This window comes from Budorcas taxicolor, chromosome 4 (assembly GCF_023091745.1).
Source record: "Budorcas taxicolor isolate Tak-1 chromosome 4, Takin1.1, whole genome shotgun sequence".
Taxonomy (NCBI): domain Eukaryota; kingdom Metazoa; phylum Chordata; class Mammalia; order Artiodactyla; family Bovidae; genus Budorcas; species Budorcas taxicolor.
The window spans coordinates 88,315,717-88,331,031 of NC_068913.1; the positions used below are offsets into that span (position 1 = coordinate 88,315,717).

The window sequence follows — 15,315 nt, forward strand, 5'->3', positions numbered from 1 at the left end:
CACCAGATTCGTTAGTCCCATGGGGCACCCCTTGATAAAGTACTATGAACTGGGTGGCTTAAAACAACAGAAATGTATCATCTCCTAGTTCTGGAGGATAGAAGGCCAAAATCAAGGTGTGGTCAGCAGGGCCATGCTCCCTTCACATCCTCCAGGGAAGACTCCTTCCATGTCTCTTCAAGTTTCTGATAGTCTCATATTTCCCTGGATTTAGCAGCCTAACTCCAGTCTCTGCCTATATCTTCACACGGCTGTCTTCCCCCTGTGTCTGTGTCCAAATTTCCCCTTTCTTATAAGGATGTCAGCCCTATCTTAGTTAACTAATGCCATCTGCATCATCTCTGTTTACAAATAAGATCACATTCTAAGGTACTAGGAGGTTAGGGTTTCAGCATATCATTTTAGGGAGGGACACAATTCAACCTTTAACACCAGGTTATTACATGTATGTCATTGATGGACCAACTATATTCTGTCTATCTTATAATCAATGGGGCATATCTTTAAAACAACACTACTCACAGAAAAGATTCAGAAAAAGAGTAAGTGGATCAGTCAACACTCATCTCCTCCACCAGAATCCTCAAGCTTTTGCTGTGTGTAGTGAGCAAATAGATTCATTCTCCTATTTAAATAATATGAATTATGCTCAAATTGGGGCTTTAATGCAGGAGACATAAGAGAGTTGGGTTTGATCCCTGGGTCGGGAAGATCGCCTGGAGGAGGAAATAGCAACTCACTCTGGTATTCTTGCCTGGAGAATCCCATGGACAGAGGAGCCAGGTGGGGTATAGTCTGTAGGGTTGCAAAGAGTTGGATATGACTGAAGCAACTTAGCACACATGCATGCTCAGATTAAATTCTTTTTTAAGCCCATTTCAGTTGCCCGTATGTGACACAGGACAAAGTCTCCATACCTGTATTTTATTTTCACTATTTCTAAATAAAAATGGATTTAAATTGAAAACTATGGATGGTAGCTTGAAAATAATAAGAAGCCTATAACTGAATGGCTTTGAAACCAATCAAACTTCATCAAGGAGAAGACATTCTAGTTAGATAAAACCAGGGAAGAGTCCCATCCATGAAATAGAAGATAACCATTAAAAACATATAAATAATTCTGCTGAATTACATTTGACTAGCTAGAAGGAGAACTGGAATGGACAGAAGGGAGAGACCCATCAGAAGTAGAGAAGTCAGTGCAAAATGTGGAAGAGGGTCTCAGGAATGAAGGATGGCCAGAGAGGACACTGCTTTGCCTCCCAAAATCTTCCAGTGGTCTCCTTCTCTAAATGTCAGTGCACATGAAATAAAGAGATGAGAGTGGAAACAGTTGTGTTCTTTCTGTATTACTCCTTTTCCTCCATCTGACTTCCTGCCAGGACTGGTAAGCAGCCTCTGTGAGTTCTCCCTTCCAGTTTGTAAAACTCTTTGTCTGTCAATGAAAGATACTACTTTCAAAAAAAATTTTGATTTGTTTTGTGTGCACTGGGTTTTAATTGTGGCATGGGAGATCTTCAGTTATGGCACTCAAACTCTTAGTTACCACATGTGGAATCTAGTTCCCCGATCAAGGATTGAACCCAGGCCCTCTGCATTGGGAGTGCAGACCCCAGTGGGTCTGGAACACCAGGGAAGTTCCTGGAAAATACTAGTTTTGTACTGAGACACTTGGTGGCTCAGATGGTAAAGAATCTGCCTGCAGTACAGGAGATTGGGCTCGATCCCTGGGTCAGGAAGATCTCCTGGAGAAGGGAATGGCTACCCACTCCAGCATTCTTGCTTGGAGAATCCCATGGACAGCAAAGGCTGGTGGTCTATAGTCCATGGGGTTGCTAAGAGTCAAACACAACTAAACGACTAACACTTCCAAGAGCTCATCATGTATAGGGAGAGCCTGTAGTGATGGTCCTGTTTGTCATTGTTTCGCCAGGAACAGTATGTCTTCATTCATGATGCGCTGGTCGAGGCCATACTCAGTAAAGAAACTGAGATCCCAGATAGCCACATCCATGCCTATGTTAACGGGCTCCTCATTCCTGGACCAACTGGCAAAACAAAGCTAGAGAAACAATTCAAGGTGAGTTTTCTTCAGAGTCCCTCTCTCAGGTGTCACCGTGGGTTGGCATGTTCCTGCGTCTCCTCATTTGAGTGGACAAGGCCGTGTGGACCGGCTGGGTGCTCTGTTGGTCCAGTGGCTACACTGTGTTCTTTACAACTGGCCACAAAGCTACTTGTAAATTTCAAGGAGAACCTTAGAGTTGCAAGAGGGAAAGTTCCCAGAAACCCTAGAAATGCAGGCGTGATCCAGGAAACGGAGGGCACAGAGCAGAGCAGGATGAACAGGCAGGCCTTCTAACACAGACGGGCTAAGTGCTCTTCTCACTTTGAGAAAACCAGACCACTTAACCACGAGTGCTGTGGCTCCGGCTGTCTGTGCTGCTCCCTGGAAGAAACTGTCTCACTTGAAGCCTTGGACTAGAATAGGCCACCCCGTAAGAATAGCTTCTTCAACCCCAGTTTCTGCCTCCCACCCTGTCACGAGGCAGTCAGCTACACAAGGGGTGCATGCTTTGTTCGACATTCTACCTCCCACAACTTAACTTAGCTGTCTGACTTCCAGAAACCAGTGAGCAAAGAATTCAGAAAGCAGTCGTTATCAGACCTGCTGGTGGAGATAGGGAGATTTGAAGAGTTGTGGCTTTCCAGAGGAACGAAGGCTCTGTTGTTTCATTGTCTATTATTCCTATTTGTTGTTGTTCAGTCACTCAGCCATTCGTGACTCTTTGCGACCCCATGGACTGCAGCATGCCAGGCTTCCCTGTCCTTTACTGTCTCCCAAAGTTTGCTCAAGCTCAAGCCCATTGAGTCGGTGATGCTATCCAACCATCTCATCCTCTGTCGTCCCCTTCTCCTCTCGCCTTCAATCTTTCCCAGCATCAGGGTCTTTTCAAATGAGTCAGCTCTTCACATCAGGTGGCCAAAGTATTGGAGTTTCAGCTTCAGCATCAATCCTTCCAGTGAATATTCAGGGTTGATTTCCTTTAGGGGTGACTGTTTTGATCTCCTTGCTGCCCAGTTCAGTTCAGTCACTCAGTCATGTCCGACTCTTTGCGACCGCATAAATTGCAGCACGCCAGGCCTCCCTGTCCATCACCAACTCCCGGTGTTTACTCAAAACTCACGTCCACCGAGTCGGTGATGCCATCCAGCCATCTCATCCTCTGTCGTCCCTTTCTCCTCCTGCCCCCAATCCCTCCCAGCATCAGGGTCTTTTCCAATGAGTCAACTCTTCGCATGAGGTGGCCAAAGTACTAGAGTTTCAGCTTTAGCATCATTCCTTCCAAAGAAATTCCAGGGCTGATCTCCTTTAGAATGGACTGGTTGGATCTCCTTGCAGTCCAAGGGACTCTCAAGAGTCTTCTCCAACACCACAGTTCAAAAGCATCAATTCTTTGGCACTCAGCTTTCTTCACAGTCCAACTCTTGCATCCATACATGACCACTGGAAAAACCATAGCCTTGACTAGATGGACCTTTGTTGGCAAAGTAATGTCTCTGCTTTTGAATATGCTATCTAGGTTGGTCATAACTTTTCTTCCAAGGAGTAAGCGTCTTTTAATTTAATGGCTGCAGTCACCATCTGCAGTGATTTTGGAGCCCCAAAAAATAAAGTCTGACACTGTTTCCACTGTTTCCCCGTCTCTTTCCCATGAAGTGATGGGACCAGATGCCATGATCTTCATTTTCTAAATGTTGAGCTTTCAGCCAACTTTTTCACTCTCCTCTTTACTTTCAACAAGAGGCTTTTTAGTTTCTCTTCACTTTCTGCCATAATGGTGGTGTCATTTGCGTATCTGAGGTTATTGATATTTCTCCTGGCAATCTTGATTCCAGCTTGTGCTTCTTCCAGCCCAGCACAGGGACTCTCAAAAGTCTCCTCTACCACCACAGTTCGAAAGCATCACTGCTTTGACGCTCAGTCTTCTTTATGGTCCAACTCTCACATTCATACATGACTTCTGGAAAAACTATAGCTTTGACTAATCAAATCATTGTCGGCAAAGTGGTGCCTCTGCCTTTTAATGTACCGTCTAGATTTGTCATAGCTTTTCTTCCAAGGAGTAAGCATCTTTTAATTTCATGCCTTCAGTCACCATCTGCAGTGATATTGGAGCCCAGGAAAATAAAGTCTGTTACTGTTTCCATTGTTTCCCCATCTATTTGCCATGAAGTAATGGGACCATAATCTTAGTTTTTATTCCTATACCAGCCTCTTACTTCCCTGGGTTGCTGGAGAAGCAGGGCCAATTTCTGAAGGAGTATCTCGGAAGAATTCAGAAAGCTCTGGAAAAACCCAGGAGAGTTAACAAACCTTGAGATTGCAATTCTTTCTCTTTCTTTTCTCCAGCTTACAACATAGAAGATGTAGTCATTACAAATTCCCTGGCTTTTTGCCTTCTCATTCAGCATCTTTTGGGAGGAGTAAGGGACAGGTTAGGTTTAGAACCTGAACTTAAAACCTGAAGAGAGGGAGACATACATGTTTATTCAGCCAAACTTATCTGAGTAGTGAAGAAACAATTCAAGGAAGAAAAGTGCACAGTACAGCTTCCAGAAACAGATAAGAAAGAAATATAAAGCATTAAGAGGATGTTGCTAAGATGGCTTTTCTCTGTTAAAAAATAACATATGTATTAGCCATTTCCAACATAATTTTCACTTAAATATGATTTACCCCTTATACAATTACCTAAAAGAATTTATATCACTTATACTGGGTAATTCATGATCAGAATGAAAATATCAATTATGAAACAGAATCCATTTAAAAAGAGAGACATTTGACTGTTTCCTGTTAGCATCCTAACTAGGGGAATTTAAGGGTGTGTGTTTGTGTGCTTGTGTGTGTGTGTGTGTACACTGTCCTATAAAAACGTATTTATTCAGGTTTATCCAGTGAAAAATATTCTTAAAATGAAATTGCATGTCTGTGTATTCAACAATATCTATCACAAATGTACCTCATGCCAGGCTTTTGTGTTTGATACTGATTTTGAAATCTGCATTGAAAAGTAAAGAACCAAAAATATTCAAAGCAATACTGAACAGTAAGGAATAGAAATTTCTTGAACTATATGTGAAAGACCTTTTATGGAATGATAATGTTGAAAAACAGACAAATCAGCCAGAGATACCATGTGCATGTGGAAATTGTTATGTGATAGATATGACATTAAAAATTGGTGAAGAAAGATGGACTGTATCAGTAAATGATACTGGGACAATTTCCATGTGGAAACAAGTAAAATTACATATCTACCGTACCTCAAACACTGAATTTATTCAAGATGGATTAAATTCTTAAAATGGAAATAGTTTTATAACTACTATAAGAAAACATTGGAAAATGTATTTTGAGGACATGAAAGTAGAGAAGAACTTCTTAAATAAAAATGTAATATACAAAAATCTTAAGGAAAACAGTAATTCAGTTATAAATGTATATTTGATTAAAGAGAACAAAGACATTTGCAACTTTCTTAGTAGACTGTAGATTTACATATAAGGCATCAAACCCCCTGCAAATTAATGAAAATGAAATATAAATATGGAAAGGCAATCATCAAAGAAGAAATAACTAAAATTCACAATTGCACTATAACTAAGAAAATGCTAATCAAAACCACAGTATACTACTTTTTACCTGTTAGCCTGTCAAAAATTGAACACCAATGACTGCAAATTCTTTATAGAAACCCTCACATATGTGTATATTAAGAAATATACAAGGGCTATTCATTGCTACAAAGTTTGAAATAGCAACATTGAAAATAATGCAAATATTCACTAATTGCAGAATAGATAAATAGCAAGTAGATTATTTATGTGATGAAGTATTAAAATAATGAATGTGCTGTGCTTAGTTGCTCAGTCATGTCTGACTCTGTGACCCCATGGCCTGTATAGCCCACCAGACTCCTCTGCCATGGGGATTCTCCAGGTGAGAATCCTGGAGTGGGTTGCCATTCTCTTTCACGTTGCAGGCGGACTCTTTAGTCGAATACACTGCTGCTGCTGCTGCTAGGGAAGCCCAAAATAATGAATAAAGAACTATATGCATATATAAGGGCTTCCCTGGTGACTCAGTGGTAAAGAAGCTGTCTGCCAATGCAGGAGATGTGTTTTTATCCCTGGATTGGGAAGATCCCTTGGAGAAGGAAGTGGCAACCACTCTAGTATTCTCACCTGGAAAATTCCATGGACAGGAGGAACTTGGCAGGCTACAGTCTATGGGGTCACAAAGAGCTGAACACGACTTAGCAACTAAACAACAACATATGCAGTTTATCTCCAGCTGCAGTGTGAGATTTAAATAGAGAACATGGAGAGCACACACCATAGAGGAAGGGTCCCAATGCTCAAAGTCAAACTAGGTATCAAGCTTTCCCTGCTTCTTCCATCCCTCCTGGAATAGAATATAGAACATAAATGTATCGGGGAGTCCCCTAAACAACTTTAATTCAAGGAATTCTTGGAAAATAAGTCAAATATATTCATATTCAGTGTCTTATCTTTGTTGAGTCACATGTGTAAATATGAGTATGAGTGTGTGTGTGTGTGTGTGTGTGTGTGTGTGTGTGTGTGTGTGGTTGAATATTTGAGTGGCTTAAACAAAATGATTTATATTTTTCCTTGACATTCTTTCACAGCTCTTGAGTCAGTCAAATATACAGCAGAGTGACTATTCTACAGCCCTAAAGCAATGCAACAGAGAAAAGAACAGAACGTCTTCCATCATCCCTGGTAAGCTATGTTGAACTTTGGAAGAAAAACGAAAACCAACTTTTTCAATAATATTAATAGAAGCCTTGTAGGTAATTTAACAATATTTTTCCATCTTGGAACAAAAGCAATATACTCATTTAATTATGTCAGATAATGGAACTTAACAAGTTCTCAAACTTTGAGTGCAAAATACATAGAAAAATTAGCTAAAAAGTCAAAGACACTGAACTTGCAAAATGCAGCTATATTTTGCCATTTGAGGAGGTGGGAAGGAGGTATAGTGCTAGAGCTTACTTGTTTATGATGAATGTTCTGTGTTCCCAGTGGAAAGATCCAGGGTTGGCATTTCATCCCTGAGTGGAGAAGGCGCAGACTACATCAATGCCTCCTACATCATGGTAAGTCAGAGAGCTACTGGGAAGACTGACTGCAAGCTTATGTTGCCAGAACCAAAACAGGATGATCTGCCTGAATCAGTGACTGGCAAATACCACGCGGGTGGACATGAGTCAAATCTGATGACGGCAGGTTCACAGCCACAGCAGCAGTGGAATCACAGCATTCCTTGGTGTTTTCACGTGTGCTGGGACTGGAGAACCCTCAGTCAGCACAACTGAGTAGATGCAGGAACCAAACTCACCATTCAGAACTGATGTTCAGTTCAGTTCAGTCACTCAGTCATGTCCAACTCTTTGCAGCCCCATGAACTGCAGCACGCCAGGCCTCCCTGTCCATCACCAACTCCCGGAGTCCACTCAAACTAATGTCCATCGAGTCGGTGATGCCATCCAACCATCTCATCCTCTGTCGTCCCCCTCCGCACCTGCCTTCAATCTTTCCCAGCATCAGGGTCTTTTCAGATGAGTCAGTTCTTTGCATCAGGTGGCCAAAGTATTGGAGTTTCAGCTTCAACATGATGAGTAGATACAAAACATCCACTTACCCATCTAAGTGGCTCCATTTCATTCACCAAAGCAAGTTTCCTGCAGAACCAGGACACACCAGCATTAGCAAATCCAGTCTCACTGACAACACTCCAGGTCTGCAGCACAGTTCTCACCCTGAAAACTGGGCTCATTTGGCGACTTAGATTTCTAAAGATTCGATACTTTCTGTCTGCATTTAGCTCTACTATGAGAGCAGTGAGTGCTTTAGTAGCTGTTTTTTGACCTTCATTTCCATTTCAGGCCAGTCCATCACAGCTTGCCTTCAGATGAAAGGGTCCTAACTCCCATGCCCAAATCACTGTTCTATTTAACTAGAAAAGAAAATACTAAGGCATGTCTATACAGGAAACAAGGAGATGTATGTTGGTGGCATCTAAAAGGGCTTCCCTGGTGGCTCAGATGGTAAAGAGTCTGCTTGCAATGCAGGAGACATGGGTTCAATTCCTGGAGCAGGAAGATCCCTTGGAGAATGGAATGGCTACATTTTTTAGGGCTTCCCAGGTGGCACAGTGGTAAAGAATCTGACTGCCAATACAAGAGGTGCAGGAGACATCTAAAAGCATGCCATACTTAAAGAGGGGCTTCTTAATACTACAGGAAGCAGATATTTTTACTCAAAAATCAAAAATGGATTGAGAACAAATGTAAATATTGCACTGTGTGTTGGTTAGATAAAAGGCTGTTCTTATCAAAAAAAAATAATAATAATAATTAAATGCTGGCTACCTACAAAGCTTGCCCCAGTACGTCTGAAGATTTACAAAATAGGATGAATTTTTATCTACTTGGAATGATGTGGGATATTGACTGAAGTTACAGGATAGACTGGAAGTCCTTTCAAGGTCTTTTCCTGGGCTTCCCTGGTGACTCAGTGGTAAAGAATCCACCTGCCAATGCAGGAGACACAGGTTCAGTCCCTGATCTGGAAGATTCCACGTGCTGAGGGGCAGCTAAGCCCATGTGCCACAACTATTGAGCATGTGCTGTAGAGCCTGGGAGCCCCAAACAACTGAGCCCACGTGCCACAACTGCTGAAGCCCGCGAGCCCTAGAGCTCGTCTTCCACAAGAGAGGCCACTAAAATGAGAAGCCTGTGCACCATAACTAGAGAGGAGCCCCCACTCACTGCAGGTAGACAGAAGCCCTCAAAACAGCAAAGACCCAGCACAGCCAGAAATAAACAAAATTGTTTTTTAAAAAAGATCTTTTCCTATCCAAAGCATCTACAATTAATGAGAAAAACATTTAATTATGTACAACCTACTCATTCAAATCTGAATATATGAACTTAAAGTTTTCTGCTTATCAAATAAGATTGTAACCAAAAGAAAGTAAATTGAATAGAATTTTACTTGATGAATAAATGAAGATAAAGCTTTAAAAAAGTAAAAAACATTCCATACTTCAAATGAGTCTATGGGGGCTAGGAATGGGATCTAAGAGATTCCATTGCAGAAGGAGCCATGGTTTTGGTAAGCAGCAGCATGGAAATCATGATTAATTCAATGGCACCAGCTTTCAGGTTTCTGCAGCAACATTTGCAAGGTGCCACCCCTAGTTCCTGGAGAATGAAATGGCAACCCACTCCAGTACCCTTGCCTGGAAAATCTCATGGATGGAGGAGCCTTGTATGCTACAGTCCCTGGGGTCACAAAGAGTCGGACATGACTGAGTGACTTCACTCACTCACTCACACCCCTAGTTCCTCTCTGGTAGAGGCAGTCAAGATGTAAAGTATCCTATTGCCAGTAGGTGTGAAATTTGGCACTGCCATTGGGACTTATGAAGTTTAAGAAATGCAGAATTTCTGGATTGTTCTATCTAGTGTGGGAGACATAGTCCACAAGCCATTTTGTTAAGTCTCCTCCTAGAAGTGATAACTGTGTGATAACTTAAGGTGAAAACTTCTTCAGCTTCTTTAATTATGTATGAAGTGAAGCTCACATTCTTTTTCTCATAGTACTGCTCTGAGGAATAAAGGAGGAAAATGCTTAGCACTGTACCTGGCATATAGGATGGGTCCATAACATTGGCTATAATAATCACATTATTATTTACAGACACAATCTAAAAATAAAAAGACTAACATGACCATTAACCTGTAACTGTTTCTTAAATGTTTACAGTCATATGCCAAGGCTCTTTCTATCCTCTCTTTGAATATGTAGGGTTATTATCAGAGCAATGAATTCATCATCACCCAGCATCCCCTTCTCCACACCATCAAGGATTTCTGGAGGATGATATGGGACCATAACGCCCAGCTGGTGGTCATGCTTCCAGATGGTCAAAACATGGTAAGTCCCTCAGGTCACTCTTGGCACTTTCTTTGTAGGGTAGGTATCAAGGCACAACTACCCAAAAGTCCAGTACACAAAGTATTTTTTTCAACTAATGAACTAATAATGAAGTTGCACCTTGTCTATTATTAGATCTAGTTTGAATGCAATATCTCAGGTCTGAAATTGTTGAATGACAGTTTTAAATAAAAGTAGGTTGAAATTAACTTAAGTATTTATTATACTGCTTAGGGAATTAGAATTGCAATCATGAATGAAGTCAGTCCATATACTTCTGCTTGCATTTTTTAAATAAAACTTGTTAGGGTATTTTAAGAGTAAATTTTGAGATTCAAAGAAAAATTTGAGTTGAATTCTCTACGGCAACCTGTTAACTTTGTTTCACAGTCTGACTTAGACATTTTATTAAAATCTAGAATCATCTTTGTTTTTTAATCCTCCAGGCAGAAGATGAATTTGTTTACTGGCCAAATAAAGATGAGCCTATAAATTGTGAGAGTTTTAAGGTCACTCTTATGGCTGAAGAACACAAATGTCTGTCTAACGAGGAAAAACTTATAATGCAAGATTTTATCCTAGAAGCTACACAGGTATGGATATAGTTTAAATGATAAACATTTCATCTTTTTAAATATATGCCAGTTTAAAGATCTCTCCTAGAAATTAAAAGAAGCAATCTGATTTCTTATAAATTGAGGCAAATTACCCAAATAATAAATTTTACCTTACATGTTATTTTCATTTTTTTAAATCTTATAGAATCATTAAACAATTAGCCATCACTAAACTCCACCATCTTTGATTTCTACACACACAGGAAGTCAAAAATTTCTCCTTTACTCCAAAGCAGTTGCTGATAGAAGTTAAGTTGAAAATAAACAGAGTAAAAACAAATAATTTTATTAATCCTAATTCTCGTGTTTTTAGGCCAGTGTTTACCTTGTCTTCTCCTGAGTAAAATGGGAAAGATATTACCTACCAGTAAAAACAAGTTTACTGTCCTCTACTGATGTACAGGGGGTTGTTCAGTGAAGAACTGCTTTGAAAACATGCAGTGCAATGAATTAGGGTTGTTTTACTAAACTCTTGATTATCTACAGTTTGAATTCTTTGTCAATAATTATTCCTGTAATTACAGCATAGTTCATAAATTATTGTATGGCTCCTGTAAAAGACTAAAAGATGCTAATAATGATGAGTAAGGTATGTGAAATTCAGAGGACTTGCTCAATCAGAAAAAAAATTAAATCATATTTTAGACGGTTTAAATGTTTCACTTTAATTCTGAAACTGGTAAAACATATGGCATATATAAGAAGCTTCAGTATTCGCTAGACTATTTGGTTGACCAACACTTATAAAATTGATGATGCAAATACATTGTTTTCTAAATGTTTTATAGTTCTGCCTGAAATTGATGTTTCATATTATATTTTGTGAGTCAAGAGTCCAGTTTTATTGTTTCATGTGAATTGCCATTGTTCCAGCATCATTTATAGATCAACAATACTAGTTCAGTCATAAATCAGATTCCTGTATATGTATAAGCCACTTTAGGAAACTGAGGATCAGAAGTTTAAGAGTGTTAAAGTCATGCAACTTGGTTTGGTCATTTAAGCAAGGATCCGAACGGGGGCTAGAGTGGAACCCATGTCTGCATCCTCCTTGCCAGCACTTCCCACACTGTGTCATGCAGTCATATTCTTCCCTTAGTTGAACCTGAATAATGCTGCTATTTGAAGAAGTCAATGCTATCTTTTTCTTTTTTACCTCAAATACAGATGATTTACAATATTATATGTTACAGGTATACAATATAATGATTCATGGAGGTCAGGAAGCAACAGTTAGAACTGGACATGGAACAACAGACTGGTTCCAAATAGGAAAAGGAGTATGTCAAGGCTGTATATTGTCACCCTGCTTATTTAACTTCTATGCAGAGTACATCATGAGAAACGCTGCGCTGGAAGAAGCACAAGCTGGAATCAAGATTGCTGGGAGAAATATCAATAACCTCAGATATGCCGATGACACCACCCTTATGGCAGAAAGTGAAGAGGAACTAAAAAGCTTCTTGATGAAAGTGAAAGAGGAGAGTGAAAAAGTTGGTTTAAAGCTCAACATTCAGAAAACGAAGATTATGGCATCTGGTCCCATCACTTCATGGGAAAGAGATAGGGAAACAGTGGAAACAGTGTCAGACTTTATTTTGGGGGGCTGCAAAATCACTGCAGATGGTGACTGCAGCCATGAAATTAAAAGACACTTACTCCTTGGGAGGAAAGTAATGACCAACCTAGACAGCATATTCAAAAGCAGAGACATTACTTTCCCAACAAAGGTCCGTCTAGTCAAGGCTATGGTTTTTCCAGTGGTCATGTATGGATGTGAGAGTTGGACTGTGAAGAAGGCTGAGCGCTGAAGAATTGATGCGTTTGAACTGTGGTGTTGGAGAAGACTCTTGAGAGTCCCTTGGACTGCAAGGAGATCCAACCAGTCCATTCTAAAGGAGATCTGTCCTGAGTGTTCTTCGGAAGGAATGATGCTAAAGCTGAAGCTCCAGTACTTTGGCCACCTCATGCGAAGAGTTGACTCGTTGGAAAAGACTCTGATGCTGGGAGGGATTGAGGGCAGGAGGAAAAGGGGAAAACAGAGGATGAGATGGATGGATGGCATCACTGACTCGATGGATGTGAGTCTGAGTGAACTCCGGGAGTTGGTGATGGACAGGGAGGCCTGGCGTGCTGCAGTTCATGGGGTCGCAAAGAGTCGGACACGACTGAGCGACTGAGCTGAACTGAACTGATGCAATTTTTACAGCAAATTTTGTAAGTTTAATTTTATGGGCGCAGCCACATCTCTGTTCATGATTTGACTGGCAATATAAAGTCCACCAACAAGGATTATTTTAGAATAAAAAAGAGGCCACATCTGTACACGGCAGATGTGGTGTCATGGCGATTTCTCCCTTCCATGATGACGGACGGGCTATGACGACTGCTACGCTCCATGTGTGACTTGGTTTCATCGCCTTCCTGCAATTCCTGATTTTCATTGAAATAATTATTGACAAAGAATTCAAGTCAGTGTCTTGTAGATAGTCAGGAGTTGAGTAAAACCAAACCAAAAACCTCGTTCGTCACACTGTGATGCAATGAATGGGCTGTACCCACTCCTGCACTCAGCATGCGATTTGACGTTATTGCGTTCCTGTAGTCACTGATTTTCCTCAATTCATTTACTCACCACCCAGTGTGACACTTTTTAAAACACTGATTTTACCTCTTCTTGCAGGATGATTATGTACTTGAAGTGCGGCACTTTCAGTGTCCCAAATGGCCAAATCCTGACAGCCCCATTAGTAAAACTTTTGAACTTATAAGTATTATCAAAGAAGAAGCTGCCACCAGGGATGGGCCCATGATTGTTCATGATGAGTAAGTGCCACACCTTAAATCTCTTCACACCTGACATGCTCTGGGTGTGTGTATATTTCTGTTATCTTTGTACTAACCTATTAATTTGGACCCATGGTGAATCATTCAGCCAGGGTAGATTATTGCTTCTCATGGACATGATTAACACAGAATAGTTTGGGGTTTTTTTTCCACTTAGAGCTCCTGTTGAAGACAGAAGATGGGTGCAGGGTCACAGGCATTTGCTCTTGCATCCTACACTGAGCACACTTTGTGTGATGAGTCAGTGTTTTAGAACCTGGATTTTTGCAGGTTCTAACCAAGGAGACATTCCTCAGCCACTGACTTCATGGGATTGGAGTAAAATTGATATCATGATATCATTTTTATTTGCCAGAAATAGAAATCTGTATCCAATTGATCTTTCCAGGTGTCTGTTGTAAACCAAAATGCATGTGCATATTATATATGATACTTAGATACTAATTTTATAATATATATTATTATATAACCTCAGTCAGATTATTTTGATTTATTGCCAACCCATTCCATAGTATAACAAAATGAAATGTATAACCAAATACTTAATTTCTATAAAGTGTCTCATTACTAATATTGTGAACACGCCACAATGTTTCAAATTAAACCATAGTTCCATGGACAATAAAGTGATGAGACAATATATTAAAATTTTCAGTGTTCTTACTGCCAAATTTTCAAGGCCACATGCTCTGTGAGTTCCAAATGTGAATGTTTGATGCATCTGAATGGAGTCTTTGTCCCTTCCATTTGCTTCCAGGCATGGAGGAGTGACAGCTGGAACTTTCTGTGCTCTGACGACCCTTATGCACCAACTTGAAAAAGAAAATTCCATGGATGTGTACCAGGTAGCCAAGATGATCAATTTGATGAGGCCGGGAGTCTTTGCCGACATTGTAAGTAACAAGACAGCAACTCAAGCTTTTCCTGTTAGAGCACCTGTTACTTTCTAGGGGCTACCAAAATCATTTTGTTGTGTATCAAAAAGAACACATTGATAACATTAACATGAAGTTTTCAAGCTGAATTATATTCCGTTTGCAATCCATAGAAATGGAACTATAAACAATAAACATTTAAAGTTTATCTTCCAGAAAATTGATGGATCAAAACTTTTCAATTTCATTGTGTGCCCTTTTGTGAGACTTAGTATAATTCTGAAAAAATATCTTTAGTAGAAGCACCAACTAATTTATCCAGCAAAATAAACATTTCATTCCAGCATTCAAGTTCTGCATACCCTCAAAGAGCAGTCAGAAGATAGAATTCAATTGTTCGCTTTTTTATCAAGCCAAATTCATTTTCTAAACTTAAGAAGTAGCTAGTTTCGAGGGTACTTTTTAAAAAAGAGAGAGAGAGACACTCATACAATCAAGAAAGAGCATAACACATCTGGAAAGATAAGTCTCAACGCTGAGAATAATTTGGAAGCTTTTATTTTAGAAACAAGGGCTAGAAAGACAATAGGGAACTTTGTGCATGCCCTAGTGGGAGAAGCTTAGGTGAATGCAGAAATCATAGGCTCCCTTCTAACTTTCTGATCTGTATATGGAAGGGCCTTATAAAGGGTCCATCTTCAAAGCTCCAGCCCACAACAGCTGGTCAGAAAGCAGGGAAACCCTTGTGCACACACACTTCAGAGGAAGAGCCCTTGTTAAAAGTCTCATTCAGGCAAGGTGAGTTGTATGTACCAAGTCTGCCATTTGAAATTGCTTTCTGGAGACTAAACCTACATCCAGGTTTCACAAATGCATTTACTAAGACATGTGGTTCTAATGGTTTTCTACTGTGGTGCCAGCCATTAGCTCACAGTCTTTGC

At 40.2% G+C, this 15,315-nt stretch overlaps 1 protein-coding gene across 1 annotated transcript in view; it reads left to right on the plus strand.

The window, feature by feature from the left end:
* Positions 1–15,315, plus strand: part of PTPRZ1 (protein tyrosine phosphatase receptor type Z1) — a 201,056-nt gene that overhangs the window by 184,968 nt on the left and 773 nt on the right. The window contains exons 23-29 of the mRNA XM_052638631.1: positions 1,937–2,083; positions 6,717–6,810; positions 7,117–7,190; positions 9,907–10,035; positions 10,482–10,628; positions 13,336–13,478; positions 14,257–14,392. Of these exons, the coding sequence (XP_052494591.1) occupies positions 1,937–2,083; positions 6,717–6,810; positions 7,117–7,190; positions 9,907–10,035; positions 10,482–10,628; positions 13,336–13,478; positions 14,257–14,392 (870 nt within the window). The remainder of the gene's footprint in view (positions 1–1,936; positions 2,084–6,716; positions 6,811–7,116; positions 7,191–9,906; positions 10,036–10,481; positions 10,629–13,335; positions 13,479–14,256; positions 14,393–15,315) is intronic.